Raw genomic sequence first — 25,779 nt, 5'->3', positions numbered from 1 at the left:
TTTCAGTCTCTCCTCAGGACCCTTCGGATAGCTGTCTTAAGATATTGCCTGGCTGCGTGGCTTTCTTCTAGTTACGTTCGAAACTGGCGTCTGCACAGAGACCTTTTACGTGCAAGACGTGGAAGAATGATAGAGACGGAATTGTAGAATTGTTTTATGTTTTTCTCTACAGAAAACATTTTTACTTATTGCCAGTTCCAAACTCTGCAAAATCAGAAAGCGACCCCTTCTTCTTTGTCTTTTCTAAATTAGATGTTGTCTGAGACAAACTGCACGTGACAGTTTTCCCTTCGACTTGAGTAAGATAAATTTCCTTCTGTCGTCGCAAGTATATCCAGTGGTTTACTCAGGGGTCACAAATGACCATTTTGAAATGGACCATGCTTGTGCTCCTCAGCTACTTCATCTGTATGGCTAATCTGGTTGCCAGCTCCAGGTTGGGAAATTCCTGGAGATTTTGGGGGTGGGGTTTGGGGAGGCGAGGGGCCTCAGCAGGTTATAATCCCATAGAGTTCACCTTCCAAAGCAGACATTTTCTCCATGGGAACTGATCTCTGTTGGCTGTAGATCAGCTGTAATTCCGGGAGATCTTCAGCCACCACCTGGAGGCTGGCAACCCGTGCCTAGAGAACAGTGAGGTGGTAAAAATGCCTCATCTTCAAAAGAATGTTAATGGAGCTTGAAAATGTATCGAAAGAGTTAACCAAAGCGATCAAGAAGGTGGAACACTTTCCATACAAAGAAAGGATAAAGACATTTTTTTCTGTTTAGAGACAAGGCAAAAGGTGGGGGAGATAGGAGCTTTGTAAAAGTATGCATGGTGTGAAGAGACGAGAGAATGAAGAGAGATTTTTCTTCCCAAAACAGTAGAGTTTGGGAACATTCAATGAAGTCGATCAGCATAAATTCAAGACAGAAAACAACTTCACAATGTGCTTAATTTACTTGGGGAACTCACTGGTTGGGATGTAGTGATGGCTGCTGGCTTGGATTAGTTCTTAGTACATTTTTATACTATACTGCCCTTCCTCCTCCCCCTTAACTTTCACAACAACACTTTGAGGTAGGTTAAGTTGTGAGGGAGCTAGAGAAGATCTGGGGACCAAGATCAAGATAATCCAGACTGTGGTATTTCCCATTGCCAAGAATGGATGTGAAAGTTGGACAGTAAAGAAAGCTGACAGGAAGAAAATTGATTCATTTGAAATGTGCTGGAGGAGAATTCTGCAGATACCATGGACATCCAAAAAGACAAATAAGTGTGTACTAGATCAAACCAAGCCTGAATTCTTCCTAGAAGCTAAAATGACAAAACTGAGGCTATCATACTTTGCTCACATTATGAGAAGACAAGGTTCTCTGGAAAAGTCAATAATGCTAGGAAAAGTGGAAGGCAGTAGGAAAAGAGGAAGACTTAAAACAAGATGGCTTGACTCAATAAAAGAAGCCACATCTTCCAGTTTGCAAGATTTGAGCAAGTCTGCTAATGATATTTTGGAGGTCTTTCATTCATAGGGTCACCATAGGTCAGAGGCAACTTGATGGCACATAACACATGCAAGTTTAGAGAATGTGACTGACGCATAATTACTCAGCAGGTTTCATGACAGAGTGGGGATATGAACTTAGATCTCTCAGATCCTATTCCAACCCCTACACTAAGCTTACTTTAAATGTAGATAAATGGATAGAGGACACATCCCTGAATGACAAAATGGGATTGGCCTCTGTCCTGTTGCTGGCTCTTCATAGTAACTGGTTAGCCACTGTGTTAGCCACTACCGAACTAGATGGACCACTGATCTATTCCAGCAGGGCTTTTCTTATGTTCTTATGACTGCCCCAGACTGTAGGTGGAAGATAACATTTTGGAACGCTTCCCTCTGTTAAAAACATCTTGCAAATAGAAAACTCCTCTCTGATTGCTGCACTAGTTTCCTATTTGCAGGAAGTTTTTGACACTTCTCTTTTGTTCTATTTTTCTCTGTTTGCATGATGTTTCTTTTATGCCAAGGAACATTCACAGCTGGAATATATCAGCTGCAGTTAGAAATGGAGCAGTCCACCCTATCATTTCAGCATTTTGCCCCCACTTGTCATTACCGTCTCATTCTATTCTTATTTATTAACCAGGCTTAGGAAGGAAGCTAGGACCAGAGAAGAGGAGGACATGATTGCAGAGAATGTATGCTATGCTATGCTATAATGAACAGAGCAATTGTAGTCCCAATGTGTTCAGCATATCTACACACTAGGCAACAATTGCACCCAAACACTGAAAAAAGACTGTGCAAGAAGTGTAGCAGTTGTCAGATTCTTTCTGCTCTAATGTATATTATCATAAAATGGTGTCCCATACTGAAGAACACTACAGCCCTACAGATAATGGACATTCTTTTTGAAATATACTTTTTATTCAAAAATGTTTTTTGACATTTTTAATATTTCAATAAAAAACAAAATAACCACTCCAACACCCCCTTCTTTTTCTTTCTGTCCTGTTGCTCATATACACTATAATAATGAAGAAGAAACCACAAATCTCCGTTAATAAACATATACTGTATTCCAATTTGTGTATTTATTGCAAGATTGTCAATGCAGTCCTAAGTAGAGTTATACCTGTCGAAGACCATTGAAATCAATGGGCTTAGAAGGGAATAACTCTGCTTAGGATTTCACTGCAAGTATGATCAAGCATTGTTAATGGCTACCATTTCTAATATTTTTTTTCTTTTTGCATACACATTTCAAATGCTAACTACAGGAGTCTAGTGGCACCTTAGAGACCTACAAATTTTTATTCCAGAATAAACTTTAACGGACAAGAAAAGTGAATTCTAGTCCATGTAAATTTATGCTGGAAGAACATTGTGTTTGTCGTTTCAGGAGCCACTAGACTCCTATTCATTTTTGCTGCAACAGACTTAATAGAACTATCCCTCTGGGATTATTATTGTATTTCAGAGAGTATGTACCTTACAGCCTGACCTTATCTGTGTTTATTTGGAAGAGAGTCTTACGTGCAGTGGGACTATCTTCCAAATAAGTGCACACAGGCTTGCAGCCTTAAAACTTTCGGTGATCACACAAGAATGCATTGCAAAGCAAGAAGCAGTAAAAGAAAGCTGCCTTTGTTCTTGGGGGAAAGACAAAAGAGCTTGAATCATGGTTTGTACTGTACAGATTGCACATGACGCAAAGGATGGAACTGAGTAAGAATGGCTGGTCTCATCTTGGATCAGTTAAGCCTTCTCATAGAAAAGTGCAACATCTTGGGCTATGATGATGAATGTGATTTTGAAATATCAGGCACACTTCCAGTCCAAAGGAACTTGAGAGTTGCATGTTCAAAAGCTGGATGGTTAAAGAGTTGCTGGTTATAGCCTTATGGGTTTCAGCACAAGGGGATACTAGTCCAGTCCATTCCTATACTACTCTTCCTTCAGGGATGTCTTGCTTGAACGATGTAAGAGGTTACTTTATGCACAGAAACTACCACATATTTTTCTTTTTATATTTCCTTGAGAACCAATACGGTGTAATACTTGAAGCATTAGAGACAACCAAGGTCAACTCTCCACTCTAGGGTTGCCAGCCTCCAGGAGGGGCCTGGAGATCTGGAATTACAACTGGTCTCCAGGCTATAGAGGTCAGTTTCTCCGGAGGAAAGAGAAACTTTGAAGGGTGAATTCTAGGGAATCAAATCCCCGGTGAGCAATCTACCTTTCCAAAACTACCCTCCATAAGTTCCACCCCTAAATCTCCAGGAATTTCCCAACCTGGAATTTGCAACCCTACTCCACTCAGCTATGAAATGCCCTGCCCTGAGTCTCAAATGCCTGAGACTTGTTGAGATGTAAAAAGGCAGAGGATCTAAGCCCTTGGGAAAGGGCAAGATAAACTCAGTCCTTGAGGTGGAGTGTAACTAGAGCAGGTAGATCCAGAGGAGCTAGCCGTGTTAGTCTGTAGTTGCAAAATAGTAAAGAGTCCAGTGGCATCTTTAAGACTAAACAATTTTATTGTAGCATAAGCTTTCGAGAACCACAGCTCTCTTCGTCAGATGCATCTGACGAAAAGAGCTGTGGTTCTCGAAAGCTTATGCTACAATAAAATTGTTTAGTCTTAAAGATGCCACTGGACTCTTTACAATAGAGCAGGTAGGGTACATCTGAGAAGTAGAAATCAGCCACCATCAACATAACAAAACGCCAGCCGGGGCACAAGCGGGCGCGAGATTCAAGAGCGCAGGAACTATTTCTCGCCTGCCGGAGCAGGGCTGGCTCTGCCTCAGCGCCGCCGCGGCGTAGCCCGGTCAAGGGGCGGAGTCTCCAGGCCGGCCGGCAACATGGCGGAGGCGGAAGGGGAAAGCCTGGAGTCCTGGCTGAGTGAGTAACCCGGTCCGCTCCCCTTCCGCCGAGCGAGGGGGCGCAGCGCGGCCTCCCCTCGGTTTGGGGGGAGAAAGAACGGACGGGGCGGAGGCACGGGAGCTGCTCGGGGTGGGGAAGGAGGGCGCGGCGGGCGAGTGGGGCGCTGGCAGCCCCGAGGAAGGGCTGGTGATGGGCTGGGGCAAAAGAGAGAGGCGGTGGGGCGCCTTGGCGAGGCTGGGCGGCCAAGGAAGCCCGCTACAAGGCGGCGCGACGGCGGCTGTTTCGCACCCCTGTGGCAAGCCGGGCTGGCCGACATTCCCGTTCCTGGCGTTGGTTGGAGGCACACAAGCCCACGCTGCCTTTGCATGCGGGCAGGTTAAAGATGCTGCTCACTGCTGGCCGCCCTGCCTGTGGCTGGCGTCACCCTCTGCCCATCCTTCCTCCTCAGCTTTGCCCAGTTCTCTCCGTCTCACCCAGACCATCTGTAGGCTTACCCAGGGCACCATCCCCTTCTGCCCAGAGCATTCCTGCTGTTCACCCTTGGCCCAGAGATCATGTCTCCTCTAGTCTCCTACTTCCCCTTTCTTTAGTCTGTTCTAGTGGATTCTTTTTATGACCCCCCATAAGTCTGTCAGTTCCTCTCTTGCCAGCTGCTGTCCATATGTGTGGGTGTATAGTTGTTTTATTTTACTTGTTTTATACCCTACCCTTTTCCCTGATGGGCACCCAAAACAGCTTACATTATTCTTCATTTTATCCTCCTGACACACACAGCCTTCCCCCAACTCCTCCCCTAATCTTCTTTATATGGAATCTGTATTCCTTTATCTAGGAATACAGTACAAATATCACCACAGCCTTAGAACACATTAAGTGCCTTTAAGCATACTTCCTAATTTCTCAGCCTTAGTACCCATTCTGGTAAAGGAATAATAAAACTTGCCTACCATACATGCAGTGCTATTGCAAGCATTAATGAATATTTGGAACATTGTTCCAAGTGTGCTGTGGATATATTATTCATCCCTTCCCTTGTAATGTGCACCCAGTCTTATGATCATGCCACTTCTACCTACTTCCTTTCTACTTCACCATAATGTTGTTACGATATTTCATAATTAGTAGTATAGGCAGTTCGGGCATTTCCTGTGTGGAAATGGAGCAAGCCTTCTGGATCTGACGGGTAATTATATTAAATAAAGGTTCTGTAGACTCTGCATATATTTATATACTGCCTTTCCTGAGTAAGATTGAAGTAGGCTCCATGTTAAAAACACACCAATATACAATAAACTAAGAAGCAGCATTTTAAAACCACTAAAGGCCAAGGTAATATTATAACTCTTCTCAAGGCCCTCCTTAATAGCTCTGCCTTGCACTTCTTTATAAATTAGAAAAGAGAAGGAACAGTCTTTACATTATTTGGCAGCCTGTTCTATGGAGATGGAGCTGTCACTCAGAAAATCCTCTCCTGGGCTGTAACTGTTCTAAACCCACTCTAGAAAGGAACAGAAAGCAGACCCTGGTGGGAGGGCCATCATGTGTGCCCAAGCTCATAGATGCCGTGCTTACTGGATGATTCAGTTGTGTTTCCAGTATCCTTTTTGTCAGGATAAGTTATCCCCTGTTTTCTGACAGGCTCCTGCACAGTATAGTAACAGGGTGTCTTTGTGAATCCCCCTTGCTTTTGATTCCCCCAATTTAGTTTGGGAAACAGGGTAAGATGTATGGGGGAATGCCTGGGGAAAGTTGTCCTGAAAAGCTGAGAAATGTCTGAATGGGACCTATCCCTGTGTTCTTCAGCTCTCTTCGACTACCCAGTTAATGATTTTTTTCCTGTCTGCTATCTACCTGTCTCTCATCTTGCTCATTTCTTGCTCACCCTCCCCTTTCAGAGTGCAATCTACAGCTCCTAAATGCAAACTGTTGTGCACTTGAACAAGCCGTGCATTCAGACTGAGATATCTAAGCAGAAATCCAGAACTGCAGTTGCAGGGGACACAGACACCCGGAAGTCTGGCTCCATTAACCCGTGATTAATTTCTAAAAAGAGGAAGATCTTGAAATTCTGTGTTCATTGTCTTCCTTGTCTCACAGTGCAGTCCCAAATACCATGTGCTTAGAAGTGTATCACTCTGATGAGGATTGGACTGGTTCCTTTGCTATTAAGAACTCTCTCTAGCTCCCAGCTGATTTGCATTCTTAGATTTTCAAGGTGAACTGTGTTCTGATGCATTGTTCAGTTTTTATTGGATATACAAGACTCTATAGTTAATATTTTACATTATAAAAAAGGAAAATAAACTCTCATTTTTGCTGAAATAAATTGGTTAAAGATTTTTTTTCCCGTTTAGCATTTAGATGGTTCTTTAGACTGTTCCAAGCACTTTATATAGATGATATCAGTAATCCTTAGAACAGTCTTGCAAAGTAGGTGGCGGTGGTCCCCCCCCCCCATATTGCTGATGAAAGATGGGAGCTGCGAAAAAAAAGCTTGCCTAAGTTAGTTCATGGCAGAAGTGAGAGTTGAACCAGGAACTTCTTGATCCATAGTCCTTTAGCAACTATACCATAGTAAGTACCATTAAGACTGTGCTTCAAGGACAGCTGTTACATGTGATCCTTTTCTTTTAAAAAAATGAACTTTTGTTAAAATGATGTCATGTTGAACAGAATGCAACAGGCATACAGTACAATAGCAGAACAGCTTTCTGGACTACTGTCTTCTGGTGAAAGAAAATGGAAGCCTTGAATTTCAAAGAGTTTCCTATTCAGAAGAACTGTTTGAAACTCAAAAGCTGATGTTCGAGTTCTCCAACAGAAGTAACATGTAAAGTTAGTTAAAGACAGGGCTCATTTTGAGGGGGAACGTGCAGGAACGCAGTTCCGGCAGTTCTCCAAAGAGGTCATGTGACAGGTGGCCCCACCCACCTGACAGCCATTTTGGGCCCGTTTTGGCCTGGATTGGGGCCGAAATGGCCCGGATCAGGCCTCTGACAGGTGGCGGATCACTCTCCTGCTCAGCAGCAGCCTGATCGTGACCATTTTGGGCCCCTTTTTGGCCATTTTCAGCCCCTTTTTGCCATTTTGGGCCCAATTTTGGCCCTGAAAGACCAGGATTGGGTCCAAAACAGCCAGGATAGGTGATGTCAGGGGGTGTGGTGTATGCAAATCAGTTATGCTAATGACACACTTCCAGTGATGGCAAGGGGCATGGCATATGCTAATGCGTTATGCTAATGAGTTCCTCCAGCTCTTTTTCTACGAAATGACCCCTGGTTAAAGATATAAGTGAGCTCTACTACTGCTGTCCTTTGTTAATGGTGATATATACAACAATCATAGAATCTCAGAAGTTTAAAACTGAAAGGATCTCAAAGACCTAGATTTTTGAAATATGTGTAGCTATAGCGGAAGACTTTTCAGCAAATACATATTCCCTCAAATGTAGTACTGTTAAAGGTAAATAGTGTAATTTAAGGATATGTTGCACCAAGTTTTGATTATACAAACTGCTGGTAATTTTTTTTTTCAAAATTAATGACTTGGGTGTTCAAAACAGACTCCCCTGGAATCATATGCTTATAGAGTCGAACCTGCATATCCATTGTGTAGCTGCAATGTACAGATGGTTACTTGCAGAAGTAAATGAGCCGTCACAGATCCAGTTCCTCCAGCAGACTTCATGTTAAAATTCTTTTCAATAAGAATTGATTGATACTTTCAGTTGCAATTAATCAATTGTTGAATGCTATGTTGGTGGGATTGATTTTGCTGCCGTTGGCTTGTTGCATTTGGTTTAATTATTTTGGTTGTCTTAAGTTTGTTTTAACATTATTTTGACTTTCTAATTATGTTTGTAAATCATCTTCAGTAATTGGAGAGATGGAGTAGAAATGTGTTAGCGGGCCCTTTTGCAGTGCTGTCAGGCTTTCAAGCATGTTTCCTCAACTAAATGTTCTTTTTAAAGATAAAGGGTTGCAGCCAGCAATGTGTGAATAGAAACATAAATTCACTTAGTGCAGTTCCACTTTCACAAACAATAGTGCCAGATATACTGCACTGTAGACCAAGGGCTGGTAATTACTTGCAGTGTCTTGTACAAGCAGACATGCAAGTTGTTGGGGTACAGTATGCTTAATTTAGCGCAAGTCACCAGCATAATCTTTTTAGTACATTTCCATTTGTGCAAGGGCTCTAATGCACTTGGAAATTTTCTGCTGGAAAAACTTGGGGCTTTTCTCCATGCTCAACTTTTGATTTCCTAGGCTGTCGATTCACATGCATTGGAATCATTTTGTGAGTGGTTCTTTCACGTGACTGCCCTCTGCATTTTTAAAGTTGTGGAGTATGTTTATTTTCTTCCACCCATATTTTAAATAATCAAGTTTTTTGAGGGAGGGTGCTGATTTCATTGGTGGCATCATCAGTGGCATCACAGCACCCCATTTTTTTTTGCGCATGCATATATTTATGTATCAATATAATGGCTGAAATAAAAAAAGATTGAAAATGAACACACATTAAGGGATGAAATCCATTGACACATGGAAGGCTGCTGGGGTGGATGGGTAGCATTCCCAGTAGGGGGCTGCAGCTGGCTATTGGAGAGGGTCAGTGTGCCCCCCCCCCCGCCATGCCCTTTGTCTTTGCACAGGGAAACCTACAAGAGGAGCAGCTCCAACATCCATTTATGAAGCGCTATGTTCCTTTCAGACTGCACCTTTTCTTTTGGCACCAGAAGCAGATTTTGCAAATGTTTTAAAATGTCTATTTCATATTTCTACACCAACCTACAATTGTAATAATAGGCGCAGCACAGGTTCTCTGAATTCTCAGCTTTCATTAAAAAGCAAAGTAAGTCTCTAGCCTCTTCCCTTGTGGAGATATAAGGAAAAGGTCTTATCTCCGCAAGGGAAATGGCTAGAGACTTTTTAAAAAATGAAAGTTGAAATTCAAAGACCCTGTGAAACCTGTCAACTTTTAAAATGCATGTTTATATTGCTATATTGATATACGGGCTGATTTTTTTTAAAAAATCAAAAACAAAACCATTAGTTTTCAGGGTGGTGGGAGTGAGTTGTTTGATTATGACAACAGTCCGATCATTGAAAAGTGGGTTGGAGGTGGATGGGAACAGGTGGGACAAAGGAGACTGAAAGAAACATGCACACAAAAAAGGTGACACAAAATCAGCTTCCAGAAAAAGTTTGAAGTAAAAGTGATCTCATAACAACCAAGGAAAAAGAAAGGAAATAACAACAAAAACAAGTGAAAATTAAAGGCACAAAAATGCATGCAGAAATCGGGATAAACCAAAGCAGTATGGGGCCAGAACCAATAGAAAAAAACAATATTACAGAAAAGCCCTTAGACTCTGGATCTTAAGAAGATTTGTACAGGTGTTCCTAAGGCTCATCAAAGTGCATTACATCCAAGATACCTTGCCTAGATCTTTCCCTGTGCAGAGGCATCATTTGTGCATAGAAGTTCCCCCATTTGCCATGTTCAAATAAGTAGCATAGGATGCCTTCTAGGCTTTGCATTCTCTGTTATCACTTGGTTCACTGAGTTCCTATGCATATACATTGAGGAGGGAAAGGCATGGCTATGTTATACCCTGTGGAAATTCTCTGCACGTGGATCAGGCCCGGATTAATCATGTTCATTTTCCATTCAAAAGTATTGGGAGAACTGGGACTTATTTGTGAACGATGCTAATGTTAGAGATCATACTTTTGTATATCTGTGCCTTTCAGATAATTTTCCATGGATGCATAGGTGTTCCTTTTTCTTATTTTAATCGCCTAAGTCCAGTTTTTTATATTATTCTGGACTGTGAGTACTTTAAAACAGTGACATAGATTTCAGTGTGAAAGGGGGTGGCTTTGTGGCTACTACTTAATGAGTCTGTATGACTCAGCTTAACAACAGTGGGTCTTATTTAAACTATAAACATCTGAGTACTTCACCTAGCAAAATAAATGTTACTGCAGTAGGAGCAATCACTAAAATTAAGTTTTGGCATAAATATGTCTAGGATCAGAGCTCTGAATACAATTTAACTGTAGCACATTCCAGTGCATATGGAAAACTCTCATATATTATTGTAGTTTGCAAAAACAGATTTGTTTTTAGCTTTTCTTCCATCTATTTAAACATTTTTCTACGCTTAGTGTTTTCAGTTTCTGAATGTAATTTCTGATAATGTTTTAGGAATACACACACACGGGAAAGAATTATGCAAAGACTCTCTTAGATCCTGAACAAAAATGTAATTTTTTAAAAAAAACAGTATTTGGGGAATTCCTCAGTTTGAAAACTAGTCATGTTATCCCTATCAGAGTAGGGAGAATTCATTCTTGTTCAGAATTTTCTTATTCCTTGGTATTCTACCTTCTTTGGGTAGCAGATAAACATTGTTATCACAGAGACCCATATAGCAGTAGGATAAGTGATGATCCTGCAACAATTTCTCCCCCTTCCTGCTTCTAGCTATTTGGAGAAACAGTTCTTGGGCTTCCATTTCCTTTCTTTAGACAGAACACAGTGATTGAAAATCAAATACTCATTCGATCCTAGACACCCAGTTTCTAACAGTTAACAACATTTTCCCCTAGAGGATCTAATAGTAAACTGGATAGATTGTGCTGATCACAAAAATAGCAAAATGGGGTCAGCCACAGACAAGAAAGGGGTTTCTGCATACTCAAGGGACCCCACCTGCTCCTGTGCCAATAAACATGACTTGGTAAAATAAAGAGAACCTTCCCTCTCCAGTGGTCTGAATGAAGACTCTGGGAGGCAAGAACTATTGACAATAGTTAAGAGTCAGGCAGAGGAAATTAGCCAGCTGAAGCCCGTACAAGCTTACAGAATTCTGGAAAGATCTGTGTGTTTGTGTATGGAGGGGAGGGAGGGTGGTGGTCTAATTTGTTTGTCCCTTTCTCTCCATCCCCGGAATGATTCTCAGTGTCTAGCCTTTTCTCTCTAATAGTGAATTGGAATTAATTTGAATTTGCATTAAAGTAATTTGAATTAAAATGTGTACATTTACCTCATGCAAAAATCCAAAAAACGGGATGTGTATGGATGTGTATTTCTCATAATTTGGAAACTATTTTGATAAGCCTGCCAGAAGACAGAAAAATTACTTCGGGGCTATATCTGGCCTATGAGCAGACAGTTGACTACCCAAATATAAAGCTCATATAAACTAATAATTAATGTCTGACGGGCACATTGTTTATTTAACATGGTAAAGACCACATGTTGACTGACGTTTCTTCTAGTATTTTTCTCTGCATTTTTGTATTAAGATGTTCGTTATTCATTTCCCCTTCTTTTGTCAGAGTATTGAATTGCTCCATCATTTGGTGTTTCCTGTTCCATAAAGAGTCAAACTATGAATGAATAGTTGCCCTTAGTTTATACGGAAACTATATCTGAACATAGCTTCCTTAATGTTTCAGGATTTGACATGGTAAAGTAGGCTTGCCAGTCTCCAGGTGGTAGCTGGAGATCTCCCAGAATTACAACTGCACTCCAGGCCATAGAGATCAGTTCCCCTGGAGAAAATGTCTGCTTTGGAAGGTGGAGCTTATGGCATTATACCCTGAGGAGGTCCCTTCCACAAACCCTGCCTTATCCAAGTTCCACCTCCCAAATCTCCAGGAATTTCACAAACTGGAGCTGGCAACCCTATGACAAAAGGATGTTGTATGTGTAATGCATTGTTAATCAACTACTACTGGATGTGGCCTAATGTTTTGAAGTCATATGTTTGGGGAGAATGCTACGACAGAATTGCGATAGATAGATAGATAGATAGATAGATAGATAGATAGATAGATAGATAGATAGATAGATAGATAGATAGATAGATAGATAGATAGATAGATAGATAGATAGATAGATAGATAGTATAAAAGGTTGCAGTTTCATGTCAGTCAAGGGATCTGTAGAAACCTTCTAGAAGCAAAATGGCAAATTTCAGTACCTCTCTGTGTTTTAGGGTAGGAACATAACCATTGCAATTAGTGACAATCTTGACCAGGGCCCCAACCTGTTTAGTCTGTGGGCATCTTTGGAACATTGAGAGACGGTGGTGAGCAAACCCCCAAAATGGCTGCTACAGGAGGTGGAACAAAACAAAATGGCTACTGCAGAAGGTGGAGCCAAATAAAATACCTTCCTCCTTGTACTTCTTTGGAAGAAGGAAAGCCTGAAGGGGGAATGGAACCACACATTGACTAAGGAAAGCTCGAGTGGTTACTAGCCCTCCTTATGTTCTGTTATGACATCTGTGGAAAATTCTTTCATTTGAATATGGGGAACCATGCCCACTTTCCATAAAACTTGGTGAGCACCAAAAGAAGTATCAGCAGGCACCGCAGCGCCCATAGGCACCACATTGGGGAACCCTGATCTTGACCATGGCAGTGCAATCTGTCTAGTTTGCGAATAAATTTATAGCAATGAAGAGCCCTGCACATTTTCTCCAAAATATATTACAGTATTTGTTCCTATAAACATAAAATAGTTGTATGACCAAAACACATTCTCTCTGAGGCCAGGCTAATAGAACCCCATAGAAGGACTATATTAGCGTCTCTAGTGTATTATAGGATACATCTTCCTTTTTCAACTGTGTTGAAATTAAGCTAACTGGGAAAGTCAGCCAGAAGCCTTGGTCACACTGTACTTACAATGCAAAACTGAGCATCTTGAAAATCTCCTTTAAAAAAAAAAGCAGGTTTCTAATCTTTAATAGTACAAGGACAAGTGTGAAAGTTAGTGGACAGTAAGGCAAGATTTCATTGCTCTGGATGTCCCATGAAGTATTTGCAGAATAATTTATGCAAAATAATAAAATATACTTATGAATGCGTATATTTGAATCATATATAAAAGTAAATTAGCTGGTACTTTCATGAGAAACTTGACTTTCAAAAAAATACTTGTTAAATATACATGGCTCTGTGTTCAGAAATACAGTAAATATGAGTAAGCGAGGTTTGATCTTGGAATCTCACTCATGTTACACAGATAAGGATTTCCTAAAGTAGCTTTCCTGACCAGTGTTTGTGTTCCATGGGAGGGAAATCTCCGAAGGGTTGGGATAGGCTGAGAAGAAAAATGTAGCTGCCTTTGGCATTTTTGTGGTGCATCACATCTCTCATGGCAGGCATGTAAATGGGCCAGGCACTCTGAGCATAATGCTCTTCTGCTGCTGTTGACTGATTTGTGAATGTTTAATATTGATTTTATAGTTTTAATAATGATTATTTTGCATAGTTTATTAGCTGAAAAGCAGTCTAGAAGTTTTGAGAGTAATTCAGCAGTGGAATCAGCTGCTTGGGGATGTGGTGAGTTCCCCTTCATTGGCAGTCTTCAGGGAGCAGCTGGATGAATACTTGGCCGTTTCCACACGGCTTACCTAGTTCCGGAAAACAGCGAAATCTCGCACGAAATCGCGCGAGAAGATGCAATAACAACGTCTTTGTGTGAGATTTCGCTGTTTTCCAGAACAAGGTAAGCCATGTGGAAACGGCCCTTGTCGGGGATGCATTAAGTTGTTCCTGCATTGGGCCGGAGGTTGGACTAGATAGCCTGTATGACTCCTTCCAACTCTATGATTCTTATAATCTGTCATCTCTGTGCAGGGAAGGGAACATAGAAGGTAATGAAGAAACAAGGGCACGATTTTGAATAATAGTAGGCTAGGAAAACTTTGCAAAGTGTATTTGTTGTATATATGCAGAATACTGAAATCAGAAACGGTAAATGATATCTGAGTGATATTACAGAGCCATAGAAGGATGTACGGAAGTGATGCCGGGAATGATAGTAGTGCGCAACTTCATGTACAACGAACACAGCGGTACTTACTAAAACAGTTGTGTAGCTACGCTCCTGGACAGTTCCAGGTGATCAAATGGAGAAACATATCTTAAAACGTTGAGATCACAATTAGGTATGTGTGAGAGGGTAGGCAAATACAAAAATGGGTTAGCTAGTAAGTTTTATTTATTATTTACTTTTGTTATAGTCCACTTTTCTTATTGAGCCTCAAAGCATATTATACAATGTAAGTCAGTGCAATCAATAGAACAAAACCTTAGATAAGCAAAGTAATAGGACTAGAATTTATGAATTTATTTGCAGGGCTATAGGAGAAAAAAGGCACAGGAGCTCTAAGGACTTCAGAATACTCACCAGACACTGAAATGATAGAGATGTTTGTAAAATTTCTAGAGGAAGAGACAGCAGATTACTCGTGGACCATTTAATATTTTCTGATGGTCTACTTGACACCTCCCGATTGCTAGACCAATATATTACTTCTTAGGTTCTTAAGAAGCATTTCATTTAGGAACACTTGATATAGATTAATTGTGCCTTAAATGTTAGAAGATCTTGAGTATTTTTTGTTTATTTATTTTTTTAGCCCAGCCTTCCTCCAGGGAGCTCAGGGTGGTTAATGCGCTCCCCTTACCCCCATTTTATATATTTGAGGGATTCTATTAGTCTGAGGAATAATAATAGGCTGAGGGATGATATCTGGCCAAGGGCATCTAGTGAACTTCATTGCTGATTAGGGATTTTTGTACCCAGGTCTCCTTGATCCTAAGCCAACAGTCTGGCTTTGCACATTTAAAACTCATCAGTAGATCCTGGGGAATCCTAATTAAAAAAAATAGATTATACTAGACTGTAGTCAGCCAGTTCGTGTTCTAAAGTGAACTTGCAAAAATGTGCAGTTACATCATTCAGTTTGGCAGTCTGTGTTTTAGTTTGTCTGGTAAGATTTTTTTTCTTGTCCTTTATTCATTGTTTTTGTAATTTAATCCAGACATTGATTGCTCTATCCAAAGAATGAATAGGAATAGTCATTCCGTCACAAGTTGTTCTGGTCAGTTCTGTAAAATCAGGTTTAGTCAGCTTCTGTGCCAACCTGTGTAGAACAAGTGAAACACAAATCTCTGTTGATATCTTGTATTTTCTGCAGTTGCTGCTTTCAAAATCTGTGAAAGGCAGGCTTTGAATAATGAAGTTTGATTCTTGTTTCCAGTGGGAAATGAACCTCCAATGAATGCAAAATTACCAGCTACAAAATCTATGTCCAAGGTACCATTAGAATTCCCCCAGAATCTTATCATTGGCTCCATAATGCGAAGATCAGTAATGCTGAACAGACTTTCCTGAAAGATAACTTGTTAAGTACTATTGATCTCTTGCAATCTGAAGCTACAAGAGAACACGTGGGTGACGGGGTATGTCTTAGGAGACTGCAGGAAGCCTGCAACCTCGCCTTTCAGTTCTGGACACTGACCACAGCCACTCCAGCAACCAGGCAGGCAGGACGCGTTCGCTGTATTTGTGAGAGTGAAATTTCTTTCTTTCTCAAAGTCCAGGCTTTCCAATTTTGGGTTTGTTTCTGGGACATACCCACACACAAGACTTAATTCTAGACTCAGCTTAGTAAAAGATAAGTTTATTAACTCATGCTTGGTTGATTCAGCATAAGGATATGTTAAGGTGATAAAATAGCACGCAGCTTCCAGCTTCTCTCTTGCATCCTGATGAAGAACTAAGCGAAGGAACTGAATGAGTTGAGAAAATTCAGGCCTCATTGAATCACCCAGCAACTCAGTAACCAATCAAGGCTAAGCTGTTAATTGGCATTACAGCTATGTGAAAAACTAGGGAGTCAAAAGCAGAGCTCTCTGACAGCAGTCTCTCCAAAGTCGACTCTCTAGGAAACTTAGAGGCTGTTCCACCAGTGTTTCCAGTTAGCTCCAGCAAACACATTCCTGTAGGTAGAGAGGTACCTGTGGGGGGACATCGCAGCATGATGTTTTCTTGGCAGACTTTTTGTTATGAGGTGGTTTGCCATTGCCTTCCCCACTCATCTACACTTTACCCCCAGGAAACTGGGTACTCATTTTACTAACCTCGGGAGGATGGAAGGCTGAGTCAACCTTGAGTAGGCTCCTTGAACCTGGCTTCCGCCAGGATCGAACTCAGATCGTAAGCAGAGCTTGGGTTGCAGTACTGAAGCTTCCCACTCTGCGCCACGAGGCTCCGACATTGCTGTGCCAGGCCACAAACTTTACAATACTTACAACCTGAACCTAAATCCAGCCATTTCCTCCCAAAGACTCAGGTTAGCAACTTCCATACAGAGACATTCTCAGTTCATGGGGGTGAACAATGAAGCATAAGAATCCTGGCTTTTGCCCCACACAAGCTGAGAACATGCCCCCTGAATCCTCTGCAGTGTGCTAGATTTTCATGGCAGATATATAGGCGTTACTTGGCAGATGAACTGATGTGGAAAGGTAGAAAATTTGAAATACTGTAGTACAGGAACAAGATGCAGAAATCTTACTTAAAATCTCTCCCCAATACTCAAATGCCAATGATGTTTTCATGTGCAGGATTTCCTCATAATCTGATAGACAAACAATAAGAAGAGACCAATAAGAAGAGATTAATTGGTTTCTTTTATATGACAGGAGTTTTTATAGGCAATCACCTTTATCATCAAATACATGAAAGTACAGATGTATTGAAAACAGCAAGGTAACCTCTGGCGGTGAAACAGCCAAGATTAAGCTGTTTTAAGTTCTATTCAAGTAAAAAGGGACAAAAGTACTTAATTTTGGATGGTTTGCTCCTTTGGTGCCGTTTTGTTCCTTGGAATATTCCCGTTCAAGATTGTTAAGCGTTTAAAAGTCTTCTGTATTTGGAATAGTCTGTGAGCGCTGTTCCGTGAATAAAATTGACCATGTAACCCGCCAGCTCACTTCTGGAGAAATTAGCAAACAACGGAAGAAAATAGCAAATGGAAGATGATGAATGAATGTTTGCTTAACTTTCTTGAGGTCATTTTTGTAGTATGTTCTCCATGCTCAGCTGATTTGGAAATTGTTTCCTGATGTGTAGCATTTCAAGCTGATCTGATTGAGATCATGGGGTTTGGTGTTCTTAAATTCTTTTTGAAAGCAAAGGAAGGGCAGAGTATGCTCATTCTCAGCCACTGTCCCTTCCAAGAGAAACAGGGTGGGTTTTGTTTGCATCTTGAACCAACACACTTGCTGTTTCTTTTCATCAGATAAAGCCACCAACCCTCTGAATAGACAAGAAGACTGGGAATACATCATTGGCTTCTGCGATCAGATCAATAAAGAACTTGAAGGGTATGTGTCCAAAACCTTGCAAGCAGTTGTTCAAAGTTTCACAGTAGAAGTAATTTTATTGAAAGCTGGAGTTCTCTGTGCTTCACTTAGTATGTTTCATGAACGAGTTAGAAATGGAATTAGTTATTTGTTGTGGGTACTTAATTTTGATAAGCGTTGATACTTTCTAGTTTTCTAACCATGAAAAAGTTGTGAAAAATTCTAACTATAAAAGAAGCAGAGCTGGCATGGTATAGTGGTTAGAGTGTAAGACTATGACCTGGGATGACCAGGTTCAGATCTGTTGCTGAACTATGGAAACCAGCCATGTGACCTTGGGATCATCACATCTCTCAACCTAACCTGCCTTCGCAAGGTTGTTGTTGTAAGGATTAAGTGGAGGAGGGGGAAACAATGTGAAAAGCTGCTTTGACTCACCAGTCAGGGAGAAAAGTGGGAAATAAATTTTAAAAATTAAAAAAAAATAGCATGAGACTATTTTGATAGGCTGAAACCAACCAACCAAAGGTTATGGCTAAGGCTCATTCCAGGACTAAGATTCAGTAGGAAGTAGCTTTAGTTTTTTGTTCTGATTGCTTTTGAAATATCAAGGATATCAGTTACTTTCTTAAAGTTTCAGTTATCCATTTTTAAAACATGTCTTAGAAATCACAACCTCTCGCATTCATGTAGAGTCTAAAAGTGTTTGCTTATTGGCATAATTAACCCTCATGAAGCATGATACTACTATGAGACTGAGAAGGATTATATTTAACCTAGCGGGGAAATGAAGGGAGGAACATTACAGTCTGTCATGCATACATGATAAGTTTTGAGGTGCAAAGGGGAAAAAGGGAAGGAAGCCCCAACCCAAAATAAATCAGGTAACCAAAAAGTTTGAGAAAAACCAAAATAAAATCAGTGCAAAAAACAATGCAAAAAATAAACAAATAATGCAAAAATATTTAGTTAAATGCCAAGCAATAAAACTGCAGTTTGAACAATATCAATGTGGTTCTGCATATTTTCCCCTTGTGTAATACAGTTGTTGAAGAAAAATGTACCCATATACATAGGGTTCACAAGGGGGACCAAAGGAAACTTTTGGGTGGATCCTCCCAGCAGATAATCCCAGCCCCTGAAAAGTTTATTCCCTGGATCACCAGATCTGTGTGGAGTAATAGCCACATGACTTGGAGGGAGAAAAATTGCTGCTTCCTGTCTCTTGCATGAATGGAGAGGTCAGCTGACAAAAGAGGAAGAAGGGAATAATTTTGCTCCCTTTCCCCTCCCCACTGGAGCCTTTCAACTTGCGTGGCTCTTATTCAATGAGGGTCCTGAGACCCCTATAATAAAATTTTCCAGGGTCAGAAATGGCTGATAAGAGGAGAGGAACCTGTAAGATTGGGAATCATTTTGCTGGATGGAACCCCTTGACTGTTTTAGTATTCTTTCTTGCCTTTTACCTACAGAGTAATTTTCACTGCTATATTTGCAAAGAAAAGCCTGAATATGTGATTGCAGCACGAACAATGAAAGCTGCAGCTGTAGATGGAAAATGAGAGTTTTCTCCTTATTTTGTTTCAGACCACAGATAGCTGTGAGATTGCTGGCTCATAAAGTCCAGTCACCACAGGAATGGGAGGCAGTCCAGGCTTTGACAGTAAGTGTCCCTTGTAAGAGAGTTCCCTTCCTCTTCCTTCCCACTGTCTTTGCCCAAGAGGCAGAAGAGTATCTGCATACATGTGAGAGCGCTTCTTCATCCCCTGGCACTTGCTTCTCATTCTCCTTCGGTAGCTAGCACCACTACCCAAGCACTACCACTACCCAAGCACTACCACTACCCAAGCACTGCCTTTTATTTCTCTAGCTGTGGCTTGGGGCATAGAGCTAAGCTACAAGAGACAAAATTACGCAAGGACAAGCATGTGAAGGGAGTCACAGTGTTAGCTGGGAAGCCGAGTTTTAAAAGAAATTGGAAGACTTTGTCAATTTCCTCTCTTTACAGAGTCAGAGAGATGCTGCTCAGAGTGTTTGTTAATTTCCTCTTTGCTTCCTAGAAGGGGAGGTGAAACTGACCTAGCCTTTGGGAGGCAAAGAGGAAATTAACAAACCCTCTGTGCAGCATCTCCCTGGGTCTGTAGAGAGGGGAAATTGACAAAGTCTTCCGATCTCTTTTAAAACTAAGCTTCCCGGCTAATATTGCGACTCCCCTCACGTGCGCGTCCTCGTGTAGCTTAGCTCATAGACAGGGACAGTTTGTGTGTTTGTGTTCTACTTCACACACAACCCTCCTTCCTGGCCAGCTAACGGTAGCTCAGTCAGGAGTTTTTGGTCTGTTGAGTGGATGAGCAGCCAGATGCCCTGGGAAAGACTTTAAACGTAGCTTGAGATCTTGAAAAGGAAAATATCATTATTTACCAAAATACAGTCTCAGTTCACTAGAGTGCAAGAACACTGGAAAATTAAATTTAAAAATACAGAACTAAGAAAAGAAAATATAAGGCTAGCTTATTTGTACAGTCAGCAGTGTTACCTTGACATTCCCTTCTCGGAAATAGATGCAAGCCTGCCGTTATTTTGAAAAATAGAGTGTGGTCAAGACAGGCTTCACTCCATTGCTCCCTTGTTCCCTAGACCTTGGCTTGCGCTATTGACAGGGTGTCCTGATTTTTTAACTTTTCCTGTCCCAGATCGGAGGGTTTCACTTTGACTTGTCAAGAATTTGGGATCCGTACATGTATCTTTTCTCCAATCAAACAGAGGCTTAGGTTCCAAAATGTTTATGACCCAGCTCAGGATATCCAAATATCTATCTTGCGCTTTCTTGACAGGTGAGCAAATTGTGCTTCATCTTGTCTATTTGTCTCCATAAAGGAATCTTACCTTCTTTCAGTCTGCAATCTGAGAAGTTTATGGTTCTTTTTCCCACAGAAAAATGTTTTCTTTTAGATCAGGACTTCCCTGAGTGTAAATCAAAGCATCCTGTATCTTTTTATCATAACATTCCTTATCTCAAGTGTACATACAGACTGGCACTTTCACTAAGGGGTAGAGACATTTAAAGCCTTTTGGTTCCTTCTCATTCTGTGAACGCACAACACAAGTGCAGTGGATGACCAATTATTGCTCACCTGGCCCCATCATTCCTGAAACCTGTTTGCTTATAGAATGCTGCTTTACTTCTTCCCTACAAAAGAAAATAATAAGAATTGTCCAGTATATCTTCTCCATCTACACATGTACGTGTTGCACAGTCCTAATGTTTCCTAATGCTGCAGTCTTAAAGTGGATTTGCTTTGGAGTAAATATGCATAAGATTGGGCAAGATTAATCCAAACTTTTGTTTCAGAATAAGTGTCCAGTTTGGTATAGTGGTTAAGAACGGCAAGACTCTAATCTGGAGAACTGGGTTTGATTCCCATATCCTTTTGAAATGGGCTGGGTGACCTTGGGTCAGTCACAGCTTCTCGGAGTTCTCTCAGTCCCACCCACCTCACAAGGTGATTGTTGTGAGGACAATAATAACACACTTAGTAAACTGCTCTGGCATTAAGTTGTCCTGAAGGGCGGCTTCCCAATCTAATGTTGTTATTATTGTAGTTGTGAAGGAAAGCTTGAGAATGTCCCTGTGGTGTCTCCTAAACACTTTGAACAGGGTTTCTAGTGTTTCACAGGGGAGCATCTATGACTCAAAAAATTTCATGTTAATTCCCCATGACAACACATCGCTGCCCCTCCATCCTCACTGGTCCACTTCTCCCCTCCCCAGATGTCTTACTTCCTCTCTTTCTTGACCTATAATTTCAGTCCTTACCAATATATTCCAGAGGCCACAAACACCCAAATCAGGATAACTTATGCACGTGAATTGCATTTATGCAAACGTTTTTTCCCAAATGCAGAATTTGTAGGGATAGAATCCAGTTTCTCTGTGTATAAAATGGAAGTGGCTTGGGACAGAAAGCACTGAATTGTTTGTGAAGGAAATAGTGATATCCCCATTTAATTCTGCATGGGTTCTTATACCATTTAAAAAGCCAAAGGTATTTTCATCCCAAGCTTGGATGTGGTAATTCTAGTTTCTGTATGGAACACTTCTCTTTTTCCAGTATGTAATCTTCCTGTTGTCCTGTCTTTGTTGGCTTGGAGACTACATGATTATTCAAGAATCTCTCTTATATCTAACATAATTGGTTTTGCTTGCAAGCATGTATATAAAAACGTGCCCTGGAGAAAGGGCTGGGCTTGGGTTAAGTCAGCCCTGGCCCCTCACCATGCTTGGTGTCCACGTGCTGACCATCCATTCTTCACAAAGACCCCAGTGCACATGCACTTGAACAATGAGAAAGCTGCATCATCAAGTTGGAAGGTACCAATGGCATCATTGCCCCCTATGTATGTTGGGGTTTAGACGCACAGCCATGTGTGAACTTGATGTCCAACTGTGGAACCAGCCACGTGATCCCAACCTGCTGTATTCTTCTCATATAATGTGGCCTGCATATGGCTCTTCCATGAACATGGGAGGATGTTGGAAGTAATATATTTCTCAGATAGTGAAGTCGGGATAAATACACAGGCAAAAATGTGGGGAAAAAGGAAAGTGATCGGGGGGGGGGGTTAGGGTTGGTCTCTAGGGAGTTCCATCTGAAGCGAAGATGGTAACAGGTTGTAGTTGATGTGCTCACGATCAATCTGTGCTCACATCAGAAAGGGTAAGGAGACTCATCCAGACAGATTCATCCTTATTCTTGGATCTACCATGTTTTGTTTCTTGCTTGTCTATAGGTACTGGAAGCTTGTATGAAGAATTGTGGGCGAAGATTTCATAATGAAGTAGGGAAGTTTCGTTTTTTAAATGAATTAATTAAAGTTGTTTCTCCAAAGGTTAGTATGAAGTTTGACCTCTAATGTGCATGTGTGTATCCTGCTCAAATCTTTAAAACGCATTGTTCACGCTGGCTACCACTACTTACATAAATAACTAGACTAAAAAGGCATTTGGATAACTAAGGTGCAGATTTAAATAAAGGGGCTAGAATAGCGAACGGTAGCTGACAGTTCTGCATTTTTTCATTTCTAGGCATTATCAAAAATCATGAGTTAGGTTTCCTGTTGCTAATCTAACTTTTCAAAATACTCTTCGTATTCCCAAACGTTATTACCAAAGCTTGCAATTTGATATTGGTCAGTTTGTTTCAACATGCTCGTGTATGCATATTATTTCCATAATGTGGAATAAATGCATATAATGAAACATTTTTGCCCCTGTGAATAAAGGGGATTTCAAAACCATATATGTTGTCTCTTAATTTATCTGTATGAGACACACAGTTTCAATCTATTCTATCAGGCTCACTTTACTAAATCAGTAATAAAACAGTATGTGCATTAAATAATGTTCCTGATCTTATTATTGAAATTAGAAATGTCTTTGTTCAGTCATTATGGTTAAAGGTGTTTATGCTGTTTTGAGAATTTTTAACTGACAGATTCCCCACCTATGACTGTTCCAGATAGATATAAGAGAGGTATTTTAGTTTTAGTTTTTAGTTTCGTTTTAAATCTCAAAGGCCCTTACTTACTCAGAAGAGATTGTTGGGAAATGTTTTTTGGTCTAGTGATCAGTACCTTTAACATCCTGAGGAGCACCTCAGTAATTGTGTGTGACTGAAGAGACTGCCTCAAACCAGTAAAGATCATGATTATAGCATAGTTTCCCTCACAGTTTATACTTACAGTGGTTCACAGTAGATTCTTTTATCTGAAGGGAGAGAAATCTAATTCTTTCCCCTTTTTTCCCCCCGGCAGTACCTAGGTGACAGAGTGTCAGAGAAGGTCAAAGCCAAAATAATTGAGCTGCTCTACAGCTGGACGGTAGCCCTGCCGGAGGAATCAAAAATCAAAGATGCTTACTACATGTTGAAGAGACAAGGTCGAGAGCAACTTCTTCCTTGCCTTTTATTCTTTTTCCTTGTTGTTCAATAGAACTTCTTAATATGATGGCTTTGTAGATCGTAACTGTACCTAAGTTGGACATGCTCAGCTGAGTAAGACTTGATAAATAGATACAAACACCCCTGCAACTTTAGTGTTAAATATTGTTGCAGTGTAAGCCTGGCTGCATTGGTTTTATCTCACTCACTGCCCATGCCTGATTCTGGATGCTAAATTCATCTTTGCTGCTTGTAATGGTAAAATCAGGTCTTACAATACAGAAGATATCAGCAGGTAGTAGAATGATGGCAAACTCACAGGCTTGAGAGCAAAAAAACAGTCCTAAAAGGTCAAACTAATGGGGAAAGTCATGTTTAAAGGGAAGTAACTGCTGTGGTGAGCTTTGTCTGCTGATGAACCCCGCCATTCTGGATCTTGATTGATAACGAGATAGCACACTAGTCTTTGCCAAGCTATTGCTAGAACATACCATCAGCAAGTAGCAGAGGCTTTGACATACTAGATCTCTCTGTTCTTTTGCACAGGCAACTTTACCTGAACAAGAAAATCTGAGAGTTACACTGGTAAAAGAGTGACATTTGTTTTCTCCTTTTTCTTTCAGGCATTGTTCTGTCAGATCCTGTAATTCCTGTGGAGAGAACCCTCATTCCTTCTCCTCCACCTCGCCCCAAAAATCCTGTGTTTGATGATGAAGAGAAATCCAAGGTAAAGTCAGGGCCAGATCGAGGGGGGCAGGGGGGGTAGTCTGCCCCTGGCGCTGCCGGGGGGGCGCTGGGAGCAGCTGCCAGCTGCCGGGAGCGCGCAGGCGGGAGCGCGGGCAGCCTCCCAGTCCCCCACGCAAGCCAACCGCCTGCCCCGCAGTACAGGGGGCGGTTGGCTTGCCGCACGCCCCCTGTCCTGCAAGGCCGCCCGTGCCATTCGCCTGTCCTGCGGGGAGGCAAATGGCACGGGCGGCTTCCCAGCCCCGCATGCTGCCTCCGCCGGCGCACTGCACGGGTGGCACACTCCACCCTGCGTGATGACGTCACTTCTGTGATGTCATCACGCCATGCCGGGAGCGCGCGCACACTGTGCGTGCGCAAGGGGTCAGACTAGTGTTGCCCTGGGCGCTGGCAACCCTAGATCCAGCCCTGGGTAAAGTGAAAGGGAGAACTCCAATAAGCAGCCATTAAATCTTCTTGTGATGCTTGCCAGAAGGTTAACTCACTTCCCCCTCTTTTGTTGTTCATACCTATAATCTGCTACAGTTAAGGAAAATTGTAATGTATGCTCAGACCACCAAAACTCTAGACTTTGCTGCTTCAAAGACTAATCTAAACTTCATTTATTTATTTACTTAAGAATGGTCTGTTTTGCCTTTCTGCAGAGCAAGGTTTTTAAGGTGGCTCGCACAAATTCATAAAACCCCAATTAAAAATAAAGAAGAGTAAATGAAAAGCAAGTTCACAGAAATAACGGTTGCACAAGGGAAGCATCCAGATGCAAATGCAGACAAAGTTTTAAAACAATTTGCTAGATCACAAGAGTTGTTCAACATCTGGGGTACCAAGTCCTCAAGCAAAGCTCTTGAAAAAACAGGGAAATTGAACGGATCTTAAGTGAACTATTCCTAAACACTTTTCTGAAGTTTTCTCCCCCCACCCTTTTCTTTTACAGCTTTTAGCAAAACTGTTAAAAAGCAAAAATCCAGATGACTTACAAGAGGCAAACAAGCTTATTAAATCTATGGTGAAAGAGGTGAGATTGAACACTAACTGATAGATGAGTAAAGGCAGAGATTGCTTGGGGCTTGGAATTTTTTTTTTATCGGAAGTGTTTTAGAATCTCTTTGGGCTGCATAATGTTGGAAGTTGTGCATTCCTTTGCTCTCCTTAAGCGATGATCTGGTATCCATCTGAGTTTGATGCTGTAACCAGAGCCTGGATTACAGCTAAGGCAAGCCTGCCAGTGAATTGTAGTTCACTCTGGGAGCGACTCTAAGCAGGTCTACTCAGAAGTAGGACTCTTGCATCTTTAGTAGTAGTCCAGAAGAGGGAATTTTGGTAAGCACTTTGTTTCCTCCTCCTGTTTGACAAGCTGCACCTGCCCAAATCCCCCCCTTCTTCTAGTCAGCTATTAAAAAGAACCCTGTCCCTCTTTGTATGTGATTCTTTCTAGCGTTACATTGTTGGCACAGTTAGGTTTGCACAACTAGCAGAATGGGGATGCTACTTAGGAATAAAGTTCCTAAACCTTGTGTGAATAAAGTTCACACAAGGGTTTGT

General features: G+C 41.3%; 1 protein-coding gene across 3 annotated transcripts in view; it reads left to right on the top strand.

Annotated features, from left to right (window-relative positions):
- Positions 1–4,336: 4,336 nt before the first annotated feature.
- The window catches only part of GGA3 (golgi associated, gamma adaptin ear containing, ARF binding protein 3), a 35,816-nt gene continuing 14,373 nt past the window's right edge, over positions 4,337–25,779 (top strand). For 2 of the 3 annotated variants that reach the window (XR_008596917.1, XM_054978509.1), the window contains exons 1-7: positions 4,337–4,388; positions 17,491–17,575; positions 19,142–19,217; positions 22,346–22,444; positions 23,369–23,492; positions 24,117–24,220; positions 25,172–25,252. Coding sequence is in view for 2 of the 3 variants with exons in the window: in XM_054978509.1 (XP_054834484.1) it covers positions 4,349–4,388; positions 17,491–17,575; positions 19,142–19,217; positions 22,346–22,444; positions 23,369–23,492; positions 24,117–24,220; positions 25,172–25,252 (609 nt within the window). In the remaining variant the exon portion in view is untranslated. Of the gene's footprint in view, positions 4,389–17,490; positions 17,576–19,141; positions 19,218–20,316; positions 20,389–22,345; positions 22,445–23,368; positions 23,493–24,116; positions 24,221–25,171; positions 25,253–25,779 lie in introns of those variants that run through there. The other variant, XM_054978510.1, reaches the window with a different exon arrangement.

Source organism: Eublepharis macularius, chromosome 4, assembly GCF_028583425.1.
Source record: "Eublepharis macularius isolate TG4126 chromosome 4, MPM_Emac_v1.0, whole genome shotgun sequence".
Classification (NCBI taxonomy): domain Eukaryota; kingdom Metazoa; phylum Chordata; class Lepidosauria; order Squamata; family Eublepharidae; genus Eublepharis; species Eublepharis macularius.
This window is presented reverse-complemented; position numbering and strand designations above follow the sequence as displayed.